Source organism: Bos javanicus, chromosome 8, assembly GCF_032452875.1.
Source record: "Bos javanicus breed banteng chromosome 8, ARS-OSU_banteng_1.0, whole genome shotgun sequence".
Lineage (NCBI taxonomy): Eukaryota > Metazoa > Chordata > Mammalia > Artiodactyla > Bovidae > Bos > Bos javanicus.
Genome location: NC_083875.1, coordinates 23,869,748 through 23,892,230, shown reverse-complemented (window position 1 = coordinate 23,892,230; position 22,483 = coordinate 23,869,748). Strand labels below are relative to the sequence as shown.

Genomic DNA, 22,483 nt, shown 5'->3' with positions numbered 1-22,483 from the left:
AAGTGACTGGAGTGAGGACCTCAGGTAGAACAAACAGCACTCCTGGCTAGCCCAAATTACATAAGGCAGCTCCAAGGGGAGGAGAAAAAACATATAAAAAGAGAAGCCAAACGGTGGGGGAAGGGGGGTGCTCTCTGTCTCTCCTGCTCTCTCCCTTCGCATGGTTTGGGTCGTCATGCCCTCATGCCTCGAGGATGCATTTTCCTTTATTTTCTAAATAAAACTGAGCTATAACTCGGAGCTGTGACACTGGTCTGTCCAAGAGCTATAATGCTGGTCTGTCGCTTCAAATTTTTGTTATGACGAGACCAAATCAAAGAAATTACACACTCCCCCGACACTTCCAAGAATATTAGGAGACATTCAGGCTTCAAAATGTTGAAGCTCCATTGTAGCATTTCTTGTATGGCCATGAAAACACATTCCTTTGGAAACTGGTCAACTTTTGAAACCTGAAAGAATCTGAAGTTGCTCCTGTCCTTTAGATATCTCAGAGGAAATTCCTCCTAGGTTTTCAAAATGTTGTAAAATCTTCCAGTTGCCCCTTCTACAAAAGTAACAGTCCAGCGAGTAGGCAGTCAGAGAGAGAAGTAGCATTCAGGACCAAGATGCCAAGCTCCAACTGGTCATCGTGGGCCCCTCAACAATGTACTCCTTCCTTGGAGAGAGCTTGGCTGTGGATTACCTCTGATTGCACCGTCTCCACACTTCTGAATTTGTATCTGTGGGAACTTTGGTTTTGCAAGATATTTCAGGGTCCCCCTAATTTCTTGTGATCTTTTCCACTTATTGTTTACTATTTTTCAATGATAAACAAAACTATAGCTTCTTTGGTCATCAATTCACACATTCTATTTTAGAATCACGATGAATATAAACTACCTCCTGTGAAAGACCAACAATCAGTCAAGCGAAAACAAAACTGAATGTTTTCGCCTTAAATATTCTATGCATCTCATCTCTCATCCCTTTCCTTCCTCTAGTTATGTTGCCTGTTCTTGTTCCAATCAAGCAAGACTGTCTCTTGGTGAAACACTTGTTTAAATATTTGTTATGGTTTTCAAGGCTTTGTTTTAGCTAATTGTGCTCTATCACAACCTTGCATTTTAAAGCTTTTCAAAAGTGATTGCATACATTGATATTTTTGTTCATTTCTTTTCCTAGAAAAATCAGAATTGTGAAATTTGTCTTTCTTCTCCTATCATGCCATTTAGCTGTGCTCACGTCCTTTCTACTCACCTCTTTTCCTTCCTCAGCAGTAGAGCAGCATGATGGAGAGAGCCAATGCTAAAGCCAGGCCATCTCAAACCCAAGCAGCTGATTAACTCTCTGAGCCTCAGTTCTTTGCTTATTCACATAAAAGGCTTAGGACAGTGGCTAGCAACTCTCGATGTTCAGTGAATCTTAGCTGCTCTTGTGATTAATGTTTATCAATCTCTATCATCCTGACCCACTCTCCACTGGCTACCATGATCCCTTGTGTGCTATGAACTAATGAAGACTCAAAATGCTAAAGGTCCCCACTCTTCCTTCTAATTTTATTGCAGATTAGCCATTGTAGGTCTCTGGATACAGACACAATGAAGAAAAGGAGCTTGGACCTCTGCCTTCAAGATGCTCACATCTTGACCAGAAGAGGGCAAGGACCTCTAGGGGTGTGATAAGAGCCATTAAATATAGTATGATGAGTTATAATAAAAGTCTGCAGAAAACTCTAGAAGGATTGAGTCATCCCTCTGGGAATGGAGATGGTAGTGAAGAGCCAGGGACATCCTTAGAGAGTAGCTGGTCTTGCGGGAAGTGAGCTGGAGAACATTGTCCAGGTGGAGAGAATATCCTTGTCAAAGGCATGGAATGGTCCAATTTGGAAAGGCATGGAGAGGTCAGTGGGTTAAAGCGAGGATGAACTATGCTCAGTGCGCTTGGAAATAAGACCACAAATAATTTCTTAAAGGTAAAAAGCCCTTCTGGTGAGACCTGTTGAGATATAGTTTTAAAATTCTTCTTTAAGGGCTTCCCTGGTGGTCCAGTGCTTGGGAGTCTGCCTGCCAATATAGGGGACATGGGTTTGATCCCTGGGCAGGGAAGATCCCAGGCGCCCCCAAGGGCAACTGAACCCCTGTGCCACAACCATTGAGCCCATGCTCCCTAGAGCCTATGTTCTGCAACAAAACAAGCCACTGCAATGAGACATTCAAGCATGGCAACTAGAGAGTAACCCTGCTTGCTGCAAGTAGAGAAAGCCCTTCTGCAGCAACAAAAACCCAGTGGAGCCGGAAATTTAAAAAAAAATTTTTTTTTTTAATTTTCTTTAAGACATTATGCTTTGTAATTTATTTAACTGGGACAGATGATAGTGTGACCACCAACAATTTATGAGTGAGTAACATTACTAGGAGTGAGTCACAAAAAGGTGGTGAGGGTGGGGCAGGGCTAATGTTTATCGGGAACCAATATGTGCAGGCTCTGTACTAAATGATGCACTACTGTGTAGAAGGCAGACCAGAATTTTTAGAAGGAGAAAGCCAATTATGGTAACAATTAAAGTTAATAGAATAAAACAAGGTATTGAATATATTTTCATTGTATTTTCATATACATTATCTTATTACAGACTCAGTGTGGATCTAAAATAATCCTCATTTTACAGGTAAGAAAAGCAAATCTCAAAGATCACATAACCAGTGGAGGCAAAGGAAGGAGCTACAAGATTAGGGGACTGTGCTCTAAATTGGAGATGACAAAAATAATTCATGGCAAATCAATTCGTCTTAGGCTTCTGGAGTCAGAAGGATCCTGAGGCTTCATTCGGGATGAATGGTAAGAATACTGTAATCAGCTAGCAATGTCTATCATGAGATAGGGGGAAGGTGAGTTGTCATCCTTGTGTAAATATCATGATACCATAAGTGTGTGTCTTATTTGCTTGAGCATGAATGAAGTAGGCTTTAAGTCTGAGGTAGATGAGGGAGGTTACACAAAGGTGACCACAAGCTATAAAGGAGGCCGGGAAGCCCAACCTGGCACTCTCACTGACCTACAGGGGATGGGGGAGGAGAAGGCGGCTCAAGAAGGAGGGAATATAATTATGACTGATTCATGTTGTTGTACAGCAGAAACCAACACAACACTGAAAGCAATTTTCCTCCAATAAAAAAAATAAAAGAAGGTTGGAAGAATGATATAGGGATTTTTCTAAGTTAATACTGTTTTTACACCTGGTATTGTAAATATGGGGCTTCCCTGGTGGCTCAGCAATAAAGAATTCACCTGCCAACTCAGGAGACCTGAGTTTGATCCCTGGGTTGGAAAGATCCCCTGGAGGAGGAAATGGCAACACACTCCAGTGTTCTTGCCTGGGGAAATCCCATGGACAGAGGAGCCTGGAAGGCTATAGTCCATGGGGTCAAAAAAGAGTTGCACAGGACTTAGGGACTAAATAATAGCAACATCAACCTAGGAGGGACAACTGAGAAGCCTTGACTGCACACATGTCTATTCACTATTCATCATAAACTCGTGAATTCTACAGCTTGTCATATGCAAGACATTTAAGACACAGTGCCTGCCCCCAGGGAGTTCCATCTCATTGGAGAAGACGGAAGTCAGGATGGTAGCCTCGGTCACACAGGTATGAGAGAGTTGCGGAAGTACAGAGAATAGAGAACAGTCCTTGGCACACTTGACTAGATTCCCTATCTGGTGAAGCAAACAGAAGCAGTTTGAGCCCATGAATTTCAGTTCTATCACTCAAAGATTTCCTATTTTACCTGGTATTCACCTCTCTTTAAGATTATAATTGAATGTAAAAGACTTTTCCTGCAGTTTTTAAATAGGTTTAAAGCAAAAGGTCTGGATTAATATATATCTACATAAGAATCCTTATATTTATGTCTTATGTAGATATGTCTACATAAGAATCTTTATATTTATATTGTATTTAAAAATAATCCTTATATTTATATTTATGTCAGATTATATTTATGTCCTTATATTTATAAATCCTTATATTTATATTTATCCTTATATTTACTCCTTATATTAAATCCAAATATTTAAATCGTTATATTTATTTATTAAAAAATCCTTATATTTATGTCAAAATTATGTGACTTTGGACAAATTTCCTAATCTCTCTGAGGTTTGGCTTCATTGCTTTAAAAATGGGCTAATGATATGATATCACTTATATGTGGAATCTAAAATATAACACAAATGAATTTATTTCCAAAATAGAAACAGACTCACAGACATAGAAAATGAAATTTGTGGTCAGCAAAGGGCAAAGGGGGGAGAGAGATAAATTAGCAGTTTGGGATTAGCAGATACAAACTACTATATATAAGATGGATAAACAACAAGGTCCTACTCTATAGCATGGGGGGTATAGTCAACATTGTGTAATAAACCATGGTGGAAAAAATATGAAAAGAATATGTGTGTGTGTGTGTGTATATATATATATATATATATGTATATGTATAACTGTATCAGTTTGCTGTATACCAGAAATGAACGCAACATTGTAAATAAGTATGCTTCAATTAAATAAATTAAAAAATGGGCTAATGAAATGATCTCTCTCTTAAGATTTAAAATATGAGACATTCTAGCTAAATCTCTGGCACAATTCATGATACATACATATGAAGTGCTAGACAAATATTACTACTGTTACCATTGTCTACATCAACTACTCACCTCTACTCAAACACAGATTAAGCCTCTGTAGTAAGAAAATACATAAGACTAAGAAGAGGAAAGCTGAAGTTTTCATTAGCACATATGTCTTCATTATTTTAAATACAAACTGACTTTCATGTTGATGGCAAGCAGGAATAAAGGAATTGATGGCAAAAAGGAGAAATGATTCTCAATTAGAATCTCCTGATACCATCAAAGAAATTCTTAACACATAAGAACGTTAGAGTTGTCTTTTCTTATCATTAGTCAAAAGAATTTGGTTTAAAATATGTAACAGCAACCAAAACTTTGAATGCTCTAATGAAATCAACTCATTTCATGATAGTAGTTAAACAATGATTTAATTACAGTGTTTATTTCAGTACATTCTTTACTGGATAAATAAATGGTTCCATGCAAAAGGCTTCCTCAATAAATCGCATCTAAACAGTTTTAATACTTAGGCTCATACAAAAATTGCCTGTGATTTGAGATAGACAGCTGTTTTTTTAAGCAGCACTTGAAAGTGCTCTTGTAACTTAACCCCCAAATTCTGATTTTCAAATGGACAGCAGGGGATTTACCAAATATGTGATGAAGAACCATGTTTTCATGTTCTTTCATTTTGGCAGGAACTCTTGTTTCAATTGAAAACATTCCCTTACCATCGTGGAAACCCAGAGGGCAATCATGAGTTTAGACCTGAAAAATAAAACTGAGAGAAAAGACTGGAACAACATCTGGTTGTCATTCTGAAGGCCACAGAGAGGAGAAGTGGTTTTCCACTGCTAGTTAAGCAAAGGCAGGCACACGTTCCACATAACGTGGAGGCCAGACAGTAAAAATACAAAGACACGGAAGCTCCTCTTTCATTCACCATGAATGAATCAGGTGCTGACTGTGAATGAAGCGTTTAGGATTGCTTAGTTTAGGATCCTGATGATATTTTATATTTTTAATGTAAAGATTTTCTGTTTACATTTGGGGCCTCTCACAACCACTTTGAGAGATATGGCCATGTCACTCAATTGGGCTCCTCCACCATAAAGATGAACCTTAGTAGATCCCCAAAGACCACAATTAGAAATACGATTAAAAATCACTATCTCTGAATTTTCAGCCTCACAAATTATTCTATGTCTAGAAAGAAACTAAGGAAGGAAGGAAGGGGAGAGGGAGGGAGGAAGAAAGGGGAAGAAGGAAGGAAGGGATAAAGTGATGCTTTTGTTTCAAATACACATTTACAATTGTTGTTGTTGCTGTTTCATTGCTAAGTCGGGTCCAGCTTTTTTTTGTGACCCCATGGAGTATAGCCCGCCAGGCTCTTCTATCCATGGGATTTCCCCAGCCAAGAATACTGGAGTGGGTTGCCATTTCCTTCTTCAGGGGATCTTCGCAACCCAGAGATCAAATCACATCTCCTGCATTGGCAGATGGATTCTTTACTGCTGAACCACCAGGGAATCCCCCCTAAAAATGTGTACTAAATACAGTCCCTTTGTTGTCAAAGTAATGTCTCTGCTTTTTAATATGCTGTCTAGGTTCATCATAACTTTCCTTCCAAGGGGTAAGCGTCTTTTAATGTCATGACTGCAGTCACCATCTGCAGTGATTTTGGAGCCCCCCAAAATAAAGTCAGCCACTATTTCCACTGTTTCCCCATCTATTTGCCATGAAGTGATGGGACAAGATGCCATGATCTTAGTTTTCTGAATGTTGAGCTTTAAGCCAACTTTTTCACTCTCCTCTTTGACTTTCATCAAGAGGCTCTTTAGTTCTTCTTCACTTTCTGCCATAAGGGTGGTGTCATCTGCGTATCTGAGGTTATTGAGAGTTCTCCTGGCAATCTTGATTCCAGCTTGTGCGTCTTCCAGCCCAGTGTTTCTCATGATGTACTCTGCATATAAGTTAAATAAGCAGGGTGACAGTATACAGCCTTGACGTACTCCTTTTCCTATTTGGAACCAGTCTGTTGTTCAGTGTCCAGTTCTAACTGTTGCTTCCTGACCTGCATACACGTTTCTCAAGAGACAGGTCAGGTGGTCTGGTATTCCCAGTATGGTTTTTCCAGTAGTCATGTATGGATGTGAGAGTTGGACTATAAAGAAAGCTGAGCATTGAAGAATTGATGCTTTTGAACTGTGGTGTTGGAGAAGACTCTTGAGAGTCCCTTAGACTGCAAGGAGATCCAACCAGTCCACCCTAAAGGAGATCAGTCCTGGGTGTTCATTGGAAGGACTGATGTTGAATCTGAAATTCCAATACTTTGGCCACCTGATGCAAAGAGCTGACTCATTTGAAAAGACCCTGATGCTGGGAAAGATTGAGGGCAGGAGAAGAAGGGGGTGACAGAGGATGAGATGGTTGGATGGCATCACCAACTCAGTGGACATGGGTTTGGGTAAGCTCCGGGAGTTGGTGATGGACAGGGAGGCCTGGCGTGCTGCAGTTCATGGGGTCGCAAAGAGTCGGACAAGACTGAGTGACTGAACTAAACTGAAATACAGTCCCATCTCCCTGTTAGGAAATAAAGAATTTGGAGCTTTCTTGATGGCCCAGTGATTAAGAATTTGCCTTGCAATTCAAGGGACACCAATTTGATCACTGGTCCTGGAAGATCCCACATACTGTGGAGGAACTAAGCCCGTGCATCATGACTACAGAAACCCATGCACCCTAGAGCCCATGCTCTCCAACAAGAGCGGTGGAGAAGCCTGTTTGCACCACAACTGGAGAGTAGCCCCCACTCGCCACAACTAGAAAAAGTCCTGAGCAACAACAAAGACCCAGCACAGCCTAAACAATAAGTAAATAAAAATAAATTTGAAAAAAGAAATGAAGAATTACTGAATAATACCATTGTCTGAGCCCATTAAAGTTTTGCAGGTCTTTGAATCTTGCCGCTACTACTTATTCACCACTTAACTACTGAAGTTTGGAGTGTTCAGATCCCTAATCTGCTCTTTTTTGAGCCTATATATTTTTTTAAAATTATTATAAAATGCTGTTTTGAAAAAGATGTGATACATGCAAAGGGCTTTGGAATTACATGATTTTGACCAGGAGGGAAACAGTATTACAACTAGTTAAGGATCACAGTATATTTTAGAGCCCCTGCAAACTTTGTTACTATATGATCGGACCTGGGGAAAAGCCCATAAAAATATGTTTTTCTCCTATTTTGGCTGTTGATGGTGGGCAAGATCTCTGATAGGTCGTTCTCTACTGGAGGCAAGATGTGTTTCACACACAGCCAGGTAGGTGACTACTTACTGTCACAGCCAGGTGCATTTGGACAATGGGTTCCATAGGGGATATCTTCTCCAAGTTGATCAGTGACAAGTTTATTAAGATCAACAAATCAGAATTGTAAACTGTTCTCCCACTGCTTCCCTCCCCTATGGTTTTCTCTGAGTTGTTACCATTTATCACTTTCAGCCAATCAAAAGAAAAAAAGAATAAGAACAAAAAAGTCAGGAGTTCTTAAGACTTGTTGATGAAAAATGTGTCATTGATGAGTGAGATGATGTCTCCTTGGAAGTTATTATGGCTTAATAGTCCATCATCCTTGCTCAGAACCTTCAAAAGCCTTTTTGGTTCCATCTCAGTGTTTCCTAGGGCTTCACAGTTGGCAATAGTGGAAAAGAACCCATCTGCCAATTCAAGAGATGTAAGAGATGCAGGTTTGATCCCTGGGTTGGCAAGATCCCCTGGAGGAGGGCATGAAAATCCACTCCATATCCTTGCCTGGAGAATCTCCATGGACAGAGGAGCCTGGCGGGCCACAGTCCATGGGCTTGCAAAGAGTCGGACACAACTGAAGCGACTTAGCACGCACACATGCACGGTATTTCCCAATCACTCAGCCTGTGGGCTGCCTGTGTTTTTCTATTCCCAGGTGATGATCAGAGAGGGAAACAAGACAGAAAAGGGAAGAGAGGCTCATTAGAAACTGGTAACAGCTCCCTGTGACACGACATCTAAAAATGGAATGCTGTCTCTGTCATCTTTTTCACTGTGGCATTTATTTGGCTGTGCTGTCAGGGAATGGGGAGTGAGAGTCAGCCTGAAAGTCCCATGTGGGGCACCAAACCTACAGTAGTTTCCAGTGGGAGGCTGGGTTCATGCAACGATGTCTGTGAAATTGTATGATGAAAGGCAGAGAGTCAGAATAAAACAAGTCCAGCTCAATTTTTCTTTCTAAAAATACATTTGAGATTGTCATGGCTTCATACTAAGTTCTGTCTTAGTGGCCAACCAACCATGCTGTTGATTTTACTGACATAGAAGAGAGTAATTGAGCTATCTGGGACTTTATGCAAATTTTATGAAATTCTATTTTGCCGTAAAGGTGGTGGTGCTTTGTAATAAAGGCTCCCATGCTTCAGCAAGGGAAGACAGATGGTAACAGTCAGTAAAGAAAAAAAAAATCTTCCATCTTTAAGCTCTTATTTGTGCTTAACAAGTGCCACACAGACAGTGATGCAGAATGCAATAGTACACCACGCCCACTTCACACCTGCCTCCCCAGGACTGACCCTGGGGTAAAACCAAAGTGATCAGATGAAGCAGCTTAAAAATGGAAACTTCTTTGTTGATCATCACAGAAAATATTATAATGTAGCTCAGAAAGGCTGAGCTTACTCTTGGCTTAATAAATCCAGGGTTATTAGCCCTAAGAAATAAGAACAAAGTTAAGTACATAGAAAATATCTTTCATGCAGGACACATTTATCATTTCAGGGGTAGGGTGTACAGTAGGAAATCAATCCATGGGATTCAACTATGTTGGATTTTAGGAGGGTTCAAGTTGCAGACCGAGGTGAAGAAGCTAGTATTGAATATTATCCCCCTCCCTACGTGTTGTTCCCCTTCCTCAACAGTTGCTAAGATTCACACAGAGCCCAATTGGTCTGAGGCCCATTCCTCAAATATATTCTGGTCTTTTAAATTATAAAGTTTACAGCATATATGATGGAAGGGATGATATTAACAGCCTTTGAAGATTTTTATGGCATTTTAGTTGACCATTTTTCCTCTTGGCTTCCTAGCAGCACTTTAAGGAAAGTTGAAGTTGTCTGTGCCCCTGTCTATTGCAGCAAGAGGAAGCTGAGGTGGGTGGCGCCTCTTTCAAAGGCAAGATCCAATACAAAAATTGATAAACTTCCTTCTGCCCCACACAAAGAAGTACCTAAGAGAGTAGGGGAGAAGACACAGAGGTACTTTATCTTCTGTATTATGTGTTGATATGTATCCCTAGTGGCTCAGATGGTAAAGAATCTGCCTGCAATACGGGAAACCCGGGTTTGATCCCTGGGTCAGGAAGATCCCTTGGAGAAGGAAATGGCAACCCACCAGTACTCTTGCCTGGAGAACTCCATGGACAGAAGAACCTGGCAGGCTAATGCACATGGGTTTGCAAAGTGTCAGACACAACTGAGTGACTGGCACTTTCGCTTTCCCCTAAATTTAAATGTTGAAATCTTAACCCTCAATACCTGAGAAGGTGAACTTATTTGGAAATAGAGTCATTGAGGATGTAAATAGCTAAGTTGAAATGAAGTCATTTACTAGACTAGGGTGGGACCCCTAATCCAATAAGACTGATGTCCTTATAAAAAGTGAAAATTTAAATACAGACATGCACACAGAGGGAACAGCAGAGAGAGATAAAGGCAGAGATCAGGATGATGCAGCAGAAACTCAAGAATGCCAGAGATTCCAACAAACCACCAGAAGTTAGGAGAGAGGCATGGGGCTAAGATTCTCCTTAACAGCCCTAAACCAACACCTTGATTTTGAACTTCAAGCCTTCAAACTGAGACAGTATATTTCTGTAATTCTAAGCTACCCAACGTGCAGTACTTTGTTATGGCAGCCTTAGCAAATGAATACAACCTGCCACCAAACTCTGAATTTCACCAGGGTTAAGAGAATGTCATCTGTAGGTGAGAAAGGAGACATTAAATAGAACTATCATAGCCTTGTTGGATAAGCTAAAGAGCAGACAACATGTCCTATACCATCAGCTGAAGGCTTGGCAAAACCTTCCAGTGAATAGGAAAGCCTTCTCAGTGCTCCTAAGAACAGCAGTTGAAATGCAATCAGACGGGAACAACACTTTTTTTTTTTTTCTTGGCTGCACTGCACGGCATGTGGGACCTTAGTTCCCTGACCAAGGATTGAACCTGCACCTCTTGCATAAGAAGTGTGGAGTCTTAGCCACTGGACCACCAGGGAAGTCCCTACTCTGTGTTGTATAGAGATAGCTTTATACCCAGTATGTATATAGAGGATGGTGATCTCTTTAGGTGGCTCCCTGTGTCTAGCCGGTCATGCACAGTTCCGGCTTTAGAGATCCCTCACTAACTTTGTGGTGAGCTGAGAAGAGGTTCTAGGGTCATGAAAGTAAAAGTGAAAGTGAAGTCAGTCAGTCGTGTCCAACCCTTTGTGACCCTGTGGACTGTAGCCTACCAGGCTCCTCCATCCATGGGATTTTCCAGGCAAGAGTACTGGAGTGGGTTGCTGTTTCCCTCTCCAGGGGATATTCCTGACCCAGGGATCGAACTCAGGTCTCCCACATTGTAGGCAGATGCTTTACAGTCTGAGCCATCAGGGAAGTGATTCTAGGGTTACAGGGTTGTTTTATTAATAACACCAACTGTTGCTTCTCAGTCTGATTGAGAATTATAATTTCAGTCATTTCAAAGATTAATCCCTGTGATGCTGGCAACATTGGAGTGAAGTTGTGAATATGAAAAGAGCATATTAAGGCTGACAGGATTCTATAAAAAAAAAATTTCCATCATAGGTGTCTATAAACTGACCCTTTCTCAGTCCTAGTTCAGCTACCATCTCCCCATGCTGAGACCCTCAGTAGCCTCTCGGCTTCCAGCCCCAACCTGCTCTAATCCACCCCTTCCAGCCATGACCAGAGTCTCCTGTCATAAAAAGTTCTGACCAGGTCACTCCTCTCTTAAATACTCCACTCTCCAGGCCCTCAGCATCTACACCAATTTGAATTCCAGCTTCAGTTCCTTCTCACTCTTACCCAATTCCTGTCCTTCGTGACATTCCCTGAACAGGTCACTTGTTTCATGATCCTTCTTTTGTTCAGGTTGCTCTTTTCTGAAATGTTCTCTCACCCATCCTTTTTATTTTTAAATGCTACCATGTCTTCAAATCCAAGTTTGAACAGTTTCTCTGTGAATGCTCCTCAAGTCCTGTCAGACAGAATACATCTTGGCTTCTATAAGAAACTGTTCATTATGTTAAAATGACATTTATCATCATGCTATCCTTTTTAGTCATATAATTACCTGTTTCTTTCCTTGAAAATGAGCTTCATGAGGATAGTGCCTGTACCTTGTTTGTGGATGTAAGCCCAGTGCTTAGCAGTGTCTGCTGTGGTGAGGTTGTCGGAAGTCTTCTAAGTCACTGACTTGATTAGTGTGTAAACAGCAGCTCACACCGGACACACAAGGAAAAGGTCAGCCAGGTAAGCACCTCTCCTCACTTCTAAGGATGGGCATACCTGCCTGCAGAACTTCATGAAAATTAGAGTGAAGCAATGTATAGATGGGGTTACTTTCAAAAGCAGGGGAGATTGATGAGGGAGTGGGTGGGTTTCTGGTTTCTTTTCCAGCCCCCTATTTCAAGGCTCAGATAAGAAACACTTAAGAAGGTTCACCTGGCTTCAGGTGTGGCTGAAACAATATATTCAGGAAGGTGTCATCATCTATCTCTCCCTTCTGCTCTCCTCTGAGTTGGTTTTCTTCCTCAGCGTTTCTTCCAATGTGGGACATGTCAGACTCACCAGAGAAGGGCACCATCTAAAGCTGTGCAGAATGTAAGTTGTGCAGCCAGAAGTGGCAGTCCTGGTCCCAAGCTTACACTGAACCAGGCACCCGCTGCCATAGACAGAGGCTCCTTCTTCCTCAGCATTCCAGCCGGAGTTCTCCTTGTCCCTCTCATGCCCTCAGCTTGTGTCACTTAGCTCCTCCTCACCAGTCACTGTGGCCATGATGATGCCTGTGCTCTCAGCGCCCCAGCCTGGGTCAGAGGCCCATTCACACAGCTGGGCATGGCCCCTACCCGCACCTGTCAGTGGTGGTCCTAGATGCCAGGTGGGCCATAACAGATGTCCAGTGTAATAGCTGAGCACAGTTCAGGTCATCACAGGAGATTGACAAAGCCTGGCTCTTCTTCCTATTCACCCTTTCCTACAGTCTTCTACCCATCTCTTTTCTTGACATTTCAAAATTTGTAAAACAATTAGTCTTGTTTCTTAAGACCTCTTTGCAGAGGCCACTTACAGAATGTTGAAAGCTGGAATTTTAGGAGTGTCTTATTTATACTTTGTAATCAGAGATGCTGAATGTTCTTTTCCAATATCTGTACATATGACTTTGGTAAAAATGACATTCATTTATTATCCCAAAGGACTTGCCTTTTGTGTGAGATTTGGGGAAGGCTGCTCCTTAAACTCACTTAATTTTATGTGAGAAATTTCTACAATCTGGGGGACTTCCCTGGCAGTCCAGAGGTTAAGACTTCACCTTCTAAGCAGAGGGTGCAGGCTCAATCCCTGGTTGGGGAGCTAAGATCCCAAATGCCTCACAGCCAAACAGCCCAAACATAAAGCAGAAGCAGTATTGTAGCAAATTCAGCAAAGACTTTAAAATTGGCCCACATCCAAAAAATCTTTTACAAAAGGGAAATTTCTACCATTTTTATTCATGTGTAATTAAGTTAAACACTGGGCACCTTCCACAGGCGAGGCCATGTGCTAAACTAAATCATACATCCTGGACATTTATTCCTCAAAAGTTTGAGATATGACTATCCCCTATTTGCATAACTTGCCCAAGATGATACAGCTAGAAAGTATCAGAACCCTCATTAGCTCTCAAGTCTATAAAACCTGTGCTTTTTTTCACTAAAATAAGCTTTTTTTGAATATTTGGATTTTTAAATTCACAGATTGCCACTTCATTATTTTCTGGATTAGTAAATCATTTTCTGCTTTGAAAACTATTTACCTCTGGGTTTTCCTTAAAAAAAAAAAAAAAAAGAAGAAGAAGAAAGAGAAGGAGCCAAGTTAAAAGGTAAAAGGAAAGAGAAACTTTGTTGTGTATTTCCATTAAACAATAGGGCACGGGCCATTTTTCTTACACATGCCTATGAGATAACGAAAGCCACTGGTATGAGACTTGAAAAGGAAACTGCATGTGGAGCCTTCTTGCTACAACAAGAATTAAACCATAGTGGTTGAGAGAAGGAAATGCAGCCTCACCAAGGAAAACTGTGACTCACTCTTCAGACAGCTGCCTCCAAACACCTGAAGAGAAAATATTCTCTGTAGACGCTGGTGAAGAGCGGATGGGAATTTCCTGCTAATCTCCATAGAGCAAGGGAGAGAAAGTCCTTTTCTGAATGGGTGGGGCTGGAAGGGAGCCAAACTTCTTGAGAGCAGGGAGCAGCCCTTCTGCAGAAGGTCCTGATAAGCCCTTAGAGCAAAGCCAGGAGCTGGAGCCCCTGGACCATAGAACTCCTTGTGCTCTCTTTAAACCACAAGATCAGTGCTATGATGTTGCATAAACGTTAACAGTTTGACCAATTTGACAGATAGCTCCCAGGTGGTTCAGTGGTAAAAGAATCTACCTGCCAATGCAGAAGACACAGGTTTGATCTCTGGGTTGGGAAGATTTCCTGAAGGAGGAAATGGCAACCCACTCCAGTATTCTTGCCTGGGAAATCCCATGGACAAAGGAGACTGGTGGGCTACAGTCCATCAGGTCGCAAAGAAGGACATGACTGAGCACACACACACACACACAGATGATTACAGGGAGCTGAAAACATGGTTTCTGGTTCCAAATATATCTCTCTTCTTACCAACTATAGACTTGGGTAAGTTACTTAATCTTACTGAGTCTTGGTTTTCTTATATGCAGAAAGAAGACAGTAATACTTTCCTCTATGGTTCTCAGCAGCATTAAGTAATATGGTATACATTTATAACACATTTAGCAGAGTCCCTTGCAGAACAAATGTCCTTAAGAAATGTAGTTGTTATTGCTGTGTTTGCGTTATGCTATTATAGCAGATATTCACATATTATAAAGACATAAATATAGTTACCTTGATGATTCCTCAAAAATTGAATATGGAATTACCATATGATCTAGCAATTCCACTTCTGGTTAAACTTGTGTTTTTATGTAAATTACCCCCAGCCACTTTAGCTACTGAGGTCTAAAAGATCACTAATGCAATAAATTCAGGTTATCATACTCAAAGATTTAGAAAAAATACAAGTGCCTGAGGCTCAAATAGATATTTTCTCACTCACATTTATAGCATCATTAATCAAAATAACCAAAAGTTGGAAGCAACTCAAAGGTCCATCAGTGAAGGAATGAATAAACAAAATGAGATATATACTTACAATGGAATATTGTTCATCCATTAAAATGAAGGAAATTTTGATACATGCTACAACATAGCTGAAACTTGAAGACATTATAAGTGAATAAGTCAGTCACAAATGAAATAAAGACTACGAGTCCACTTAGATAGGGTACCTAGAGGGTCCAAATTCATTGTTGTTATTTAGTTGCTAGGTCGTGTCCAGTTCTTTTTCAATCCCTTGGAATGTAACCTGCCAGGCTCCTCTAGCCAAGGGATTTCCCAGGCAAGAACACTGGAGTGAGTTGCCGTTTCCTTCTCCAGGGGATCATCCCAACCCAGAGATTGAATCACGTCTCCTGCATTGCAGGTGGATTGTTTACCACCAAGCTACCTGGGAAGCCCCATTCGAATTCATAGAGATAGAAAACAAAGTGGTGATTGCCATGGTTGGGAGGAGGGGAAATAGAGAACTAGTGTTTCATGGGTATAGAGTCTCAGCTGAGAAAGATTAAAAAAAAACTCTGAAGTTGTGCGGTGATGGTTACACAACAGTGGAAATGTATTTAGTGCTATAAAACTGTACACTTAGAAATGGTTAAAACGGTAGATTTTATATTGTGTATATTGTACCACAATAAAAGACAAAAATAGTTTGGTCTTTGTTTTCTGCAGCTTGAAATGCAGTTGGTGCAGGTGTGTGACGTAGAAAGTGCTCTGGGCTTTTTTCCAGAGTTTTAGTAGGAGAGGATCAACTTCTTGGGCAACCTTTTAAAATATGACAGACTATTGCAATGTGACATAAAAACCTCTTACAATCTAACTGCTGACAATGTTGAACTTAGACTGTAAGGGCCTATTGGGGCTTCTCTGGAGGCTCAGTGATAAAGAATCCACCTGCCAATAGAGGAGATATGTGTTCAATCCCTGGGTTGGGAAGATCCCTTGGTGAAGGAAATGGCAACCCACTCCAGTATTCTTGCCTAGGAAATCCCATGGACAGACGAGCCTGGCAGGCTACAGTCCATAGGGTCACAAAGGAGCCGGATATGACTTAGTGATGAAACACACATCACAAGGGTCTATTGATTTAATCTTATCTTGGAATCTTATTAAGAGATATTAGGCCATCAAACAATGTATACTTATTCTGAAAAAGGGACACGAGATACTGTGGCTTCATTTTATATTTCTTCCTTCTTATCTGTTTTTAAGAACTTTAATGAAGCATAATTGATATCCAATAAACTGCATATTTAAAGTGAACATTTGGTTTTGACGCACATGTATACTCCTGAAATCATGAACACCAACACAGAGAACATATTCACATCCTTCCACAAGTTTCCTCATGTCTGTTTGTAATTCCTACCTCCATCTGGTTCCATGGTCCCACCACACCCATCCTCAGGTAACCACTGATCTGCTTTTTGTCATTATAGCTTTCCTTTCTAGAACTTTGTATGAATGGGACAATACAGAATGTATTCTTTGTCTGTCTTATACTCAGCATAATTTTGAGATTTATCCATGCTATTGTGTGTATCAAAGATACATCCCTTTTTATTGCTGAGTATTATCTGGATATACTACAGTAATTTCTTTAATCATTCATTTGTGACGGGCATTTGAGTTGTTTCTAATTTGGAGATATTAGAAGTGAAGTTCCTACAAACATTCATATACAAGTGTATGTATAGAAAGATACTTTCCTTTCTCTTTGGTAAATGACTGAGTGGAATGGCTGGGTCATATAGTAGGTGTATATTTACCTTTTTAAGAAACTATAGAATAGTTTTCCAAAGTGATTCTGCCATGTTTTACTTCTACCAGCAGTGTGATGAGAGTTCCAGTTCTTCTATATCCTTGCCAATGATTGATAAAGTCAGTATTTAACTTTAGCCTTCTGATAAGTGTTCAGTGATGTCTCATTGTGGCTTTTTTTTTTTTCATTGTGGCTTTAATTTGCATTTCCTTAATGACTAATGATGTTGATCGATTATCTTTTTCTGTCCTATTAGCCAACTTATTGGGTTGACCCAAAAGTTCATTTGGGTCTTTCCATAAGATGTTATAGAAAAACCCAAACAAACGTTTTGGCCAACCCAGTATCTTCTTTGGTGACCTGTATTCAAGTCTTTATCCATCCTTTATTGGGTTGTTTTACTGTTTCTGAAATTTGAGAGTTCTTTATCCATTGAAAAATCCTTTACCATGTATGTGTCTTAAAAATATGTCCCCCAGTCTGTCATAGATCTTTTCATTTCCTTAAGAAGGAAGGAAACTTTTGAAGGGAGCTCTATTTTTCCTTATTCCCAGGCTAATAATGAAGTTTGAGTTTCCTAGGAACATGCTACACAGGGAATTATAAACCAAAGCAGAAATTTTGAAACAGAATGCCAACTGAAGCCAAATTTACTAATAATTGTTTGATGGGAACAAGTTTCTGGAGTATTATCCATCAAGTCAATTAACAAGGTAAGTGATTAACTTGGTCCTGCTAAATTAAGAGAGTATATTTCTGTGCTGGCAATTCTAGTCCAATGTCAAAGTTTAATTATTTTAAACTAACTAGTCTAAGAGATTTTAGACAATTAAACTGAGGTTCATAAAGCAACAATCTATGTTAAGAAAAAAGGATAAATTCATAAACTGTTACTTTTTCAAGCTCAGTAAGCATCAGTGCAACAGATTTAGAGAAAATGTTTGCAATTAGCAAGACCTGATTCTGGGTGCCCTTCACCTCCCAGCTGCACTGCCAGCTTCTGGCTCTCTGTGTATGTCTCAGACCAGTCAAAACAGAAGTCCGTAGCAGTGAGGGCCTTGCCTATGGCTGGACAGACCTCAAGTGTGTCACTTGTAGAACTGCACCGGGATGGCTAGTGGAAATTCCGCAGAAAGGGTGGTGGCTACGGTCGGTCCTCATGTAATCAAATGGGTTCCTGTGTAATCGAAAACCATTTCACACTCATTATCTGATCTAAACCACCCACACACACAGCATGAAGCAGGCTTTCATGTTTCCTCGTACTTGTTTGCTATTCATTTATCTCTTTGGTGTAGCATTCAAATATATCACCCATTTTTATTGGGTTATTTTCTCATTGTTGAGTTGTGAGAGTATTTTAAATATATTTTGGATACAAGTCCTTCATCAGATATGTGATTTGTAAATACTGTCTCCCAGGTTGCGGCATGCTCTTTTCATTTTCTTAAGAGCACTTTATGAACAAGTCCCTGCATCAGATACATCTGGGACCTAAAAGTGCCTGCTGCTGCTGCTAAGTCACTTCAGTCGTGTCCGACTCTGTGCGACCCCATAGACGGCAGCCCACCAGGCTCCCCCATCCCTGGGATTCTCCAGGCAAGGACACTGGAGTGGCACCCAAAATTCCTAAACACCAGCTTTGTTAAGTGCAAAAACTACCATACAAATGTACACTGATATTACGCCCGTATCTACGTGTCCATTTGGTTAGGCAATATTTAAGTACTTACATTAACTGAGATGTTTGCCAGGGCCTCCTAACTGCTTGACCCCTTAATCCATGTCTTCTGCATGATTTCCTTGGGAGGTAGAGGAGTGGGAGTGGGAAGCGGCTCGGCCTTCTGTCCCCACTGATTTGGTTTGTGTACAGATGTCTAGACACCCTCTGCTTGCTTGCCATAAGATTTTACCCCTGAACGTGTGAGGCCTTTGTGCGGGCAGACTTCTCCACTGAGGTTCTGAAGAAGATGGAGGTGATGATTTCATCACATCAACGCACATGATTTCAGGTTGCCTGTGAGGCAACTTTATTTACCCTCGCTAGAAATTTTTCACTGCTGGCTTATTCCAGTGAGCATCACAGCTCCAAGTGTTTCTCTCTCTTTCCTCCTCAAAACAGATGCCCCAAAACATGCAATGTATTGCAATATCTTTTGTGTTGCCATAGGCACCACTTTGTTTTGCAAGAGGCCCATTTCGTATTTTTTCCCAAGAACCAACACTTTCCTAGTGAGGTTTTCTGGTACCAGCTAAAATAATTACTTCCCTCCTAATACGTAGCGGTCTATGAAGACATGCTGCCTTATATGTGGCATAGCTGTTTAGCATAGGCAAATACAAATGCAGTTTGGGGTTAGCCTCCCTGATTCTTATTAGAATTAATATTAATTTATCATTTATCCTCTACAATGATAAAGATACTGTTAAAAAAAACTTCTTTTGGCTGCACTGGGTCTTTGTTGCTCCACACGGTCTCTTCATTGTGGGGAGAGGACTTCTCTCCTTGCTGCGCACAGGCTGTAGAGCTCCTGGGCTCGGTAATTGCAGCACACAGGCTTAGCTGTCCCACAACATGCTGGATCTTAGTTTCCCAACCCAGGATAGAAAGTCTGTCCCCTGCACTGGAAGGCAGATTCTTTTTTTTTTACTTTTTATTTTGTATTGGGGTATAGCCAATTAAGAACGTTGTGATAATTTCTGTATACAGCAAAGGGGCTCAGCCATACATATATATGCATCCATTTCCCCCAAGCTCCCCTCCCATCCAGACCACCACATAACATTGAGCAGAGTTCACTGTGCTATACAGTAGGTTGGAAGGCAGACTGTTAACCAATGGAGCACCAGAGAAGTCTCATGGACATACTCTCGATATTCTGGATGGACCAGCATGCTCAGCTGTGGCACAGTTAATTCTGCAGAAGAAGCCTCTCCTCTGTCGGCTGGTCCCCTGCACACACCCAGAGCAGACCTTTCCAAGGCTGCCCAAGCCTCTGGCTTTCTCAGTCGATTTAGCCGTTCGGCCCAGGAGAACTTTGGCATCCTCTTGACTGCTCTAGACAGCCCTATCACGCGGCATTTCGAGGTCCGGACTTGTTTTTAACTCCTAGAAGAAAGGAAACATGGGTGCAGAAGGGCTTTTGGCAGAGCTGAGCTGTGGAGTCGCAGACTGTGAGGAGCTGGAGGGGGAGGGAAAGTTTATAGACCCCAGCAACAGACGCGCTTCTTGGTCCCACAGCTGGTGTCTTACCCAACTTACGTCAGAAGGGGGAGCTCCGAGTTCATTGTCTGCACAGTAACTTGCCTAACATTTCTTTTCAAAGCTGAATCCCTTAAAGGCAAGGCAGACTCCTAGGCATTTACTCCAGGAGAAAATGCTCAGCACAATGCATGGATGGAGGCAGCTAATGACAGGAACAGTCACCAATTCAGGTTCTCGAAGGGTTCAGTACAAAGACAGTGTCCCAGCCATGCTGGCCAGGCCCCCAGGAGCTCCTAGGGAAACTGTATTTTCCCAGGGTAAGCCCTAGGATAAGTGAGCGCCCCCTCTTCCCTCCTGAACTTCCCTTTCTTCCCTGCTTTCTGGTTTTTCCTTTGGCCTGAAACCACTACATCTGTTACACCTGTCTTGGATTTGGCTTTAGAGAGAATGTGGTTTCAGAGTTGCAGAGCAGCAGGAAAAGCAGATAGGATAGTCCTGTATGAACAAGGAAGGGGGCACGAGGAGCAGACTCGCTTTTCTGGGGGGAAAAATGAGGGAAAAAAAACTAGTTAGATGGCGGGGGTATCAAGCAGAGTCTTTTTTCCCTCTGGCCTCTATGCCCCGGAAGCAGACAGAGACCCCAGCTCTCCTAAGACAACCATACACTTTGGCTGTTTCATGAAGAGTGCAATAAAGGGACTGCTACTTAACAGTTTCACGGAAGTGCCAGGGAACTTCTCACCCGTGGGCATGGCTGGGGGGTGGGGAGGGACATAAATGTTTTAAAATCCTATGGATGGGGGATGTGGAAAGGAAAGCAGGACACCCCACAGAGAATAGGGATGAATTAAGGGCAAACACAAGAGTTGAAATATTCCTCCAGTTACCCTGACAGCCAGGCAAATTCTACATTGAGGGCCAAAGAACCTGGGGCAGAGTGCAGAAAGTAGGCGCCCCTGCTTCTAAGGCCACAGTCATCTGCTTGTGTCTACATTTTAATACTGTAGAGGCTCAGGCCACAATTCTCCTCCTAAAATCACTTCCCTTACCATCTTTTACCTTGTATATTCCACATGACTTCCTTTCATTTTAAATTCATTGAGGGCAGGGGCCACAAACTCTACAACTCGGCAGGCTCATTCTATAAAGAATGTCTCCTACGTGCTCTGCAATTTTAGTAATGTGTTGTCACATAAATCAAGTTGACATTAAAACTGCCACGTTGACTTTCGTTTCATAAATAATTTATTTCTCATATAAAAGTTTAAATAAATAAATAAAGCATAAATCAATTTAAAAATAGCTTAGTCTTTAACTGTCCATTGAAATCCAGTGCATTGCATTGTCAGTTACTTTAATTTAAAGCTTCTGCTGGCTGAAGAGTCTCACCTCAAAGTCACATTGTCCATACCCAGAGCTACAGGTGGGAGATGTTCAGTCACGGAGGTAACCTGTTAGTCTCGTCAGGAAAGAAAAATTCCTGAGTATTTGCACTCTCACGACTGTCCAGGCACACCTGTTGTACTCCTTGGACTTCAGGTACTGCACGAGGTTGAAGTAATATTTCCTCAGGTGAAGAACAGTCGTGTCTCCCATAGTGGAGTTTTGCTTCTGCATTATTTCCTTCTGGATTGGCTGCAGACGATTCATCTGCCCATAGAGTTCCACAAGGAGGTCCTCGATGATGGTCTCAGACCAGCCAGTGCTGGAGAAGTCTCTGGTGAGAATGCCAAAGATCTGCTGGAGCATCTCATAGATGACCAATATGGCATCTTCCTTCCGGAACTGCTGTGCTTGGTTCATCTCCTCAGGGACCTGGAAGTCCATCCTGGCCTCGAGGCAATGTTGAGGAGTTGAAGGTAACTGCCACAGGAGTTTCTGACACACTGCAAGGCTCCGCCTTTGTTGGAATCGAAGCAAGCTGTAGCTCCTGGAAAGAGCTGTGGTGGAGAAACACAGCAGGAGAACCATCTGGAGGAGGCACCGGTAGGTCATGATGAAAACAGGCACAGGGCTGCCCGTTCTGCTAGTAGATGCTGACGCTGAGTCTTCAAGGGCTTGCAGAGTGAATGGCCTTCCTCCTCGAGTGTGGGCTACTTATATAGGATGGCCCTCGGAGAGGAATTTCCCACTTTCAGTTCTCCCTTTCAGTTTTCCTGTGTCATTTAAATTATTAATTGCCTCTAAAACTCTTTTTCTTTAAGCTCCTTGCTATTTTAAGTTATATATACCACATGGAAAAAAGATATAGAAACTGAGAATTTCTAATATTTTTTAAAGTTTCAATGAATTGCTAAATGTTAAAGAAAAATATAAGCCAAATCTTTTGAACTAGATTATTATAGGATTCTTTTATTTGGAAAAGATTTTTCTTTTTCTCTTTTCATATTATGAGATTTGGGGAGAGAGGGCCTTGTTTG

The 22,483-nt window shown here is 41.4% G+C and overlaps 1 protein-coding gene across 1 annotated transcript; it reads right to left on the bottom strand.

The window, feature by feature from the left end:
- Nucleotides 1-21,305: 21,305 nt before the first annotated feature.
- LOC133253395 (interferon beta-2) lies at nucleotides 21,306-22,255 on the bottom strand. Its single transcript, XM_061427038.1, has one exon. It carries the CDS (start codon nucleotides 22,056-22,058, stop codon nucleotides 21,498-21,500), a length of 561 nt encoding a protein of 186 aa, XP_061283022.1. The 5' UTR covers nucleotides 22,059-22,255; the 3' UTR covers nucleotides 21,306-21,497.
- Nucleotides 22,256-22,483: the final 228 nt, after the last annotated feature.

Bases quoted from the DNA above. Each gene is read 5' to 3' on its own strand.
- LOC133253395 (XM_061427038.1), bottom strand. From the start codon at position 22,058: ATGACCTACCGGTGCCTCCTCCAGATGGTTCTCCTGCTGTGTTTCTCC.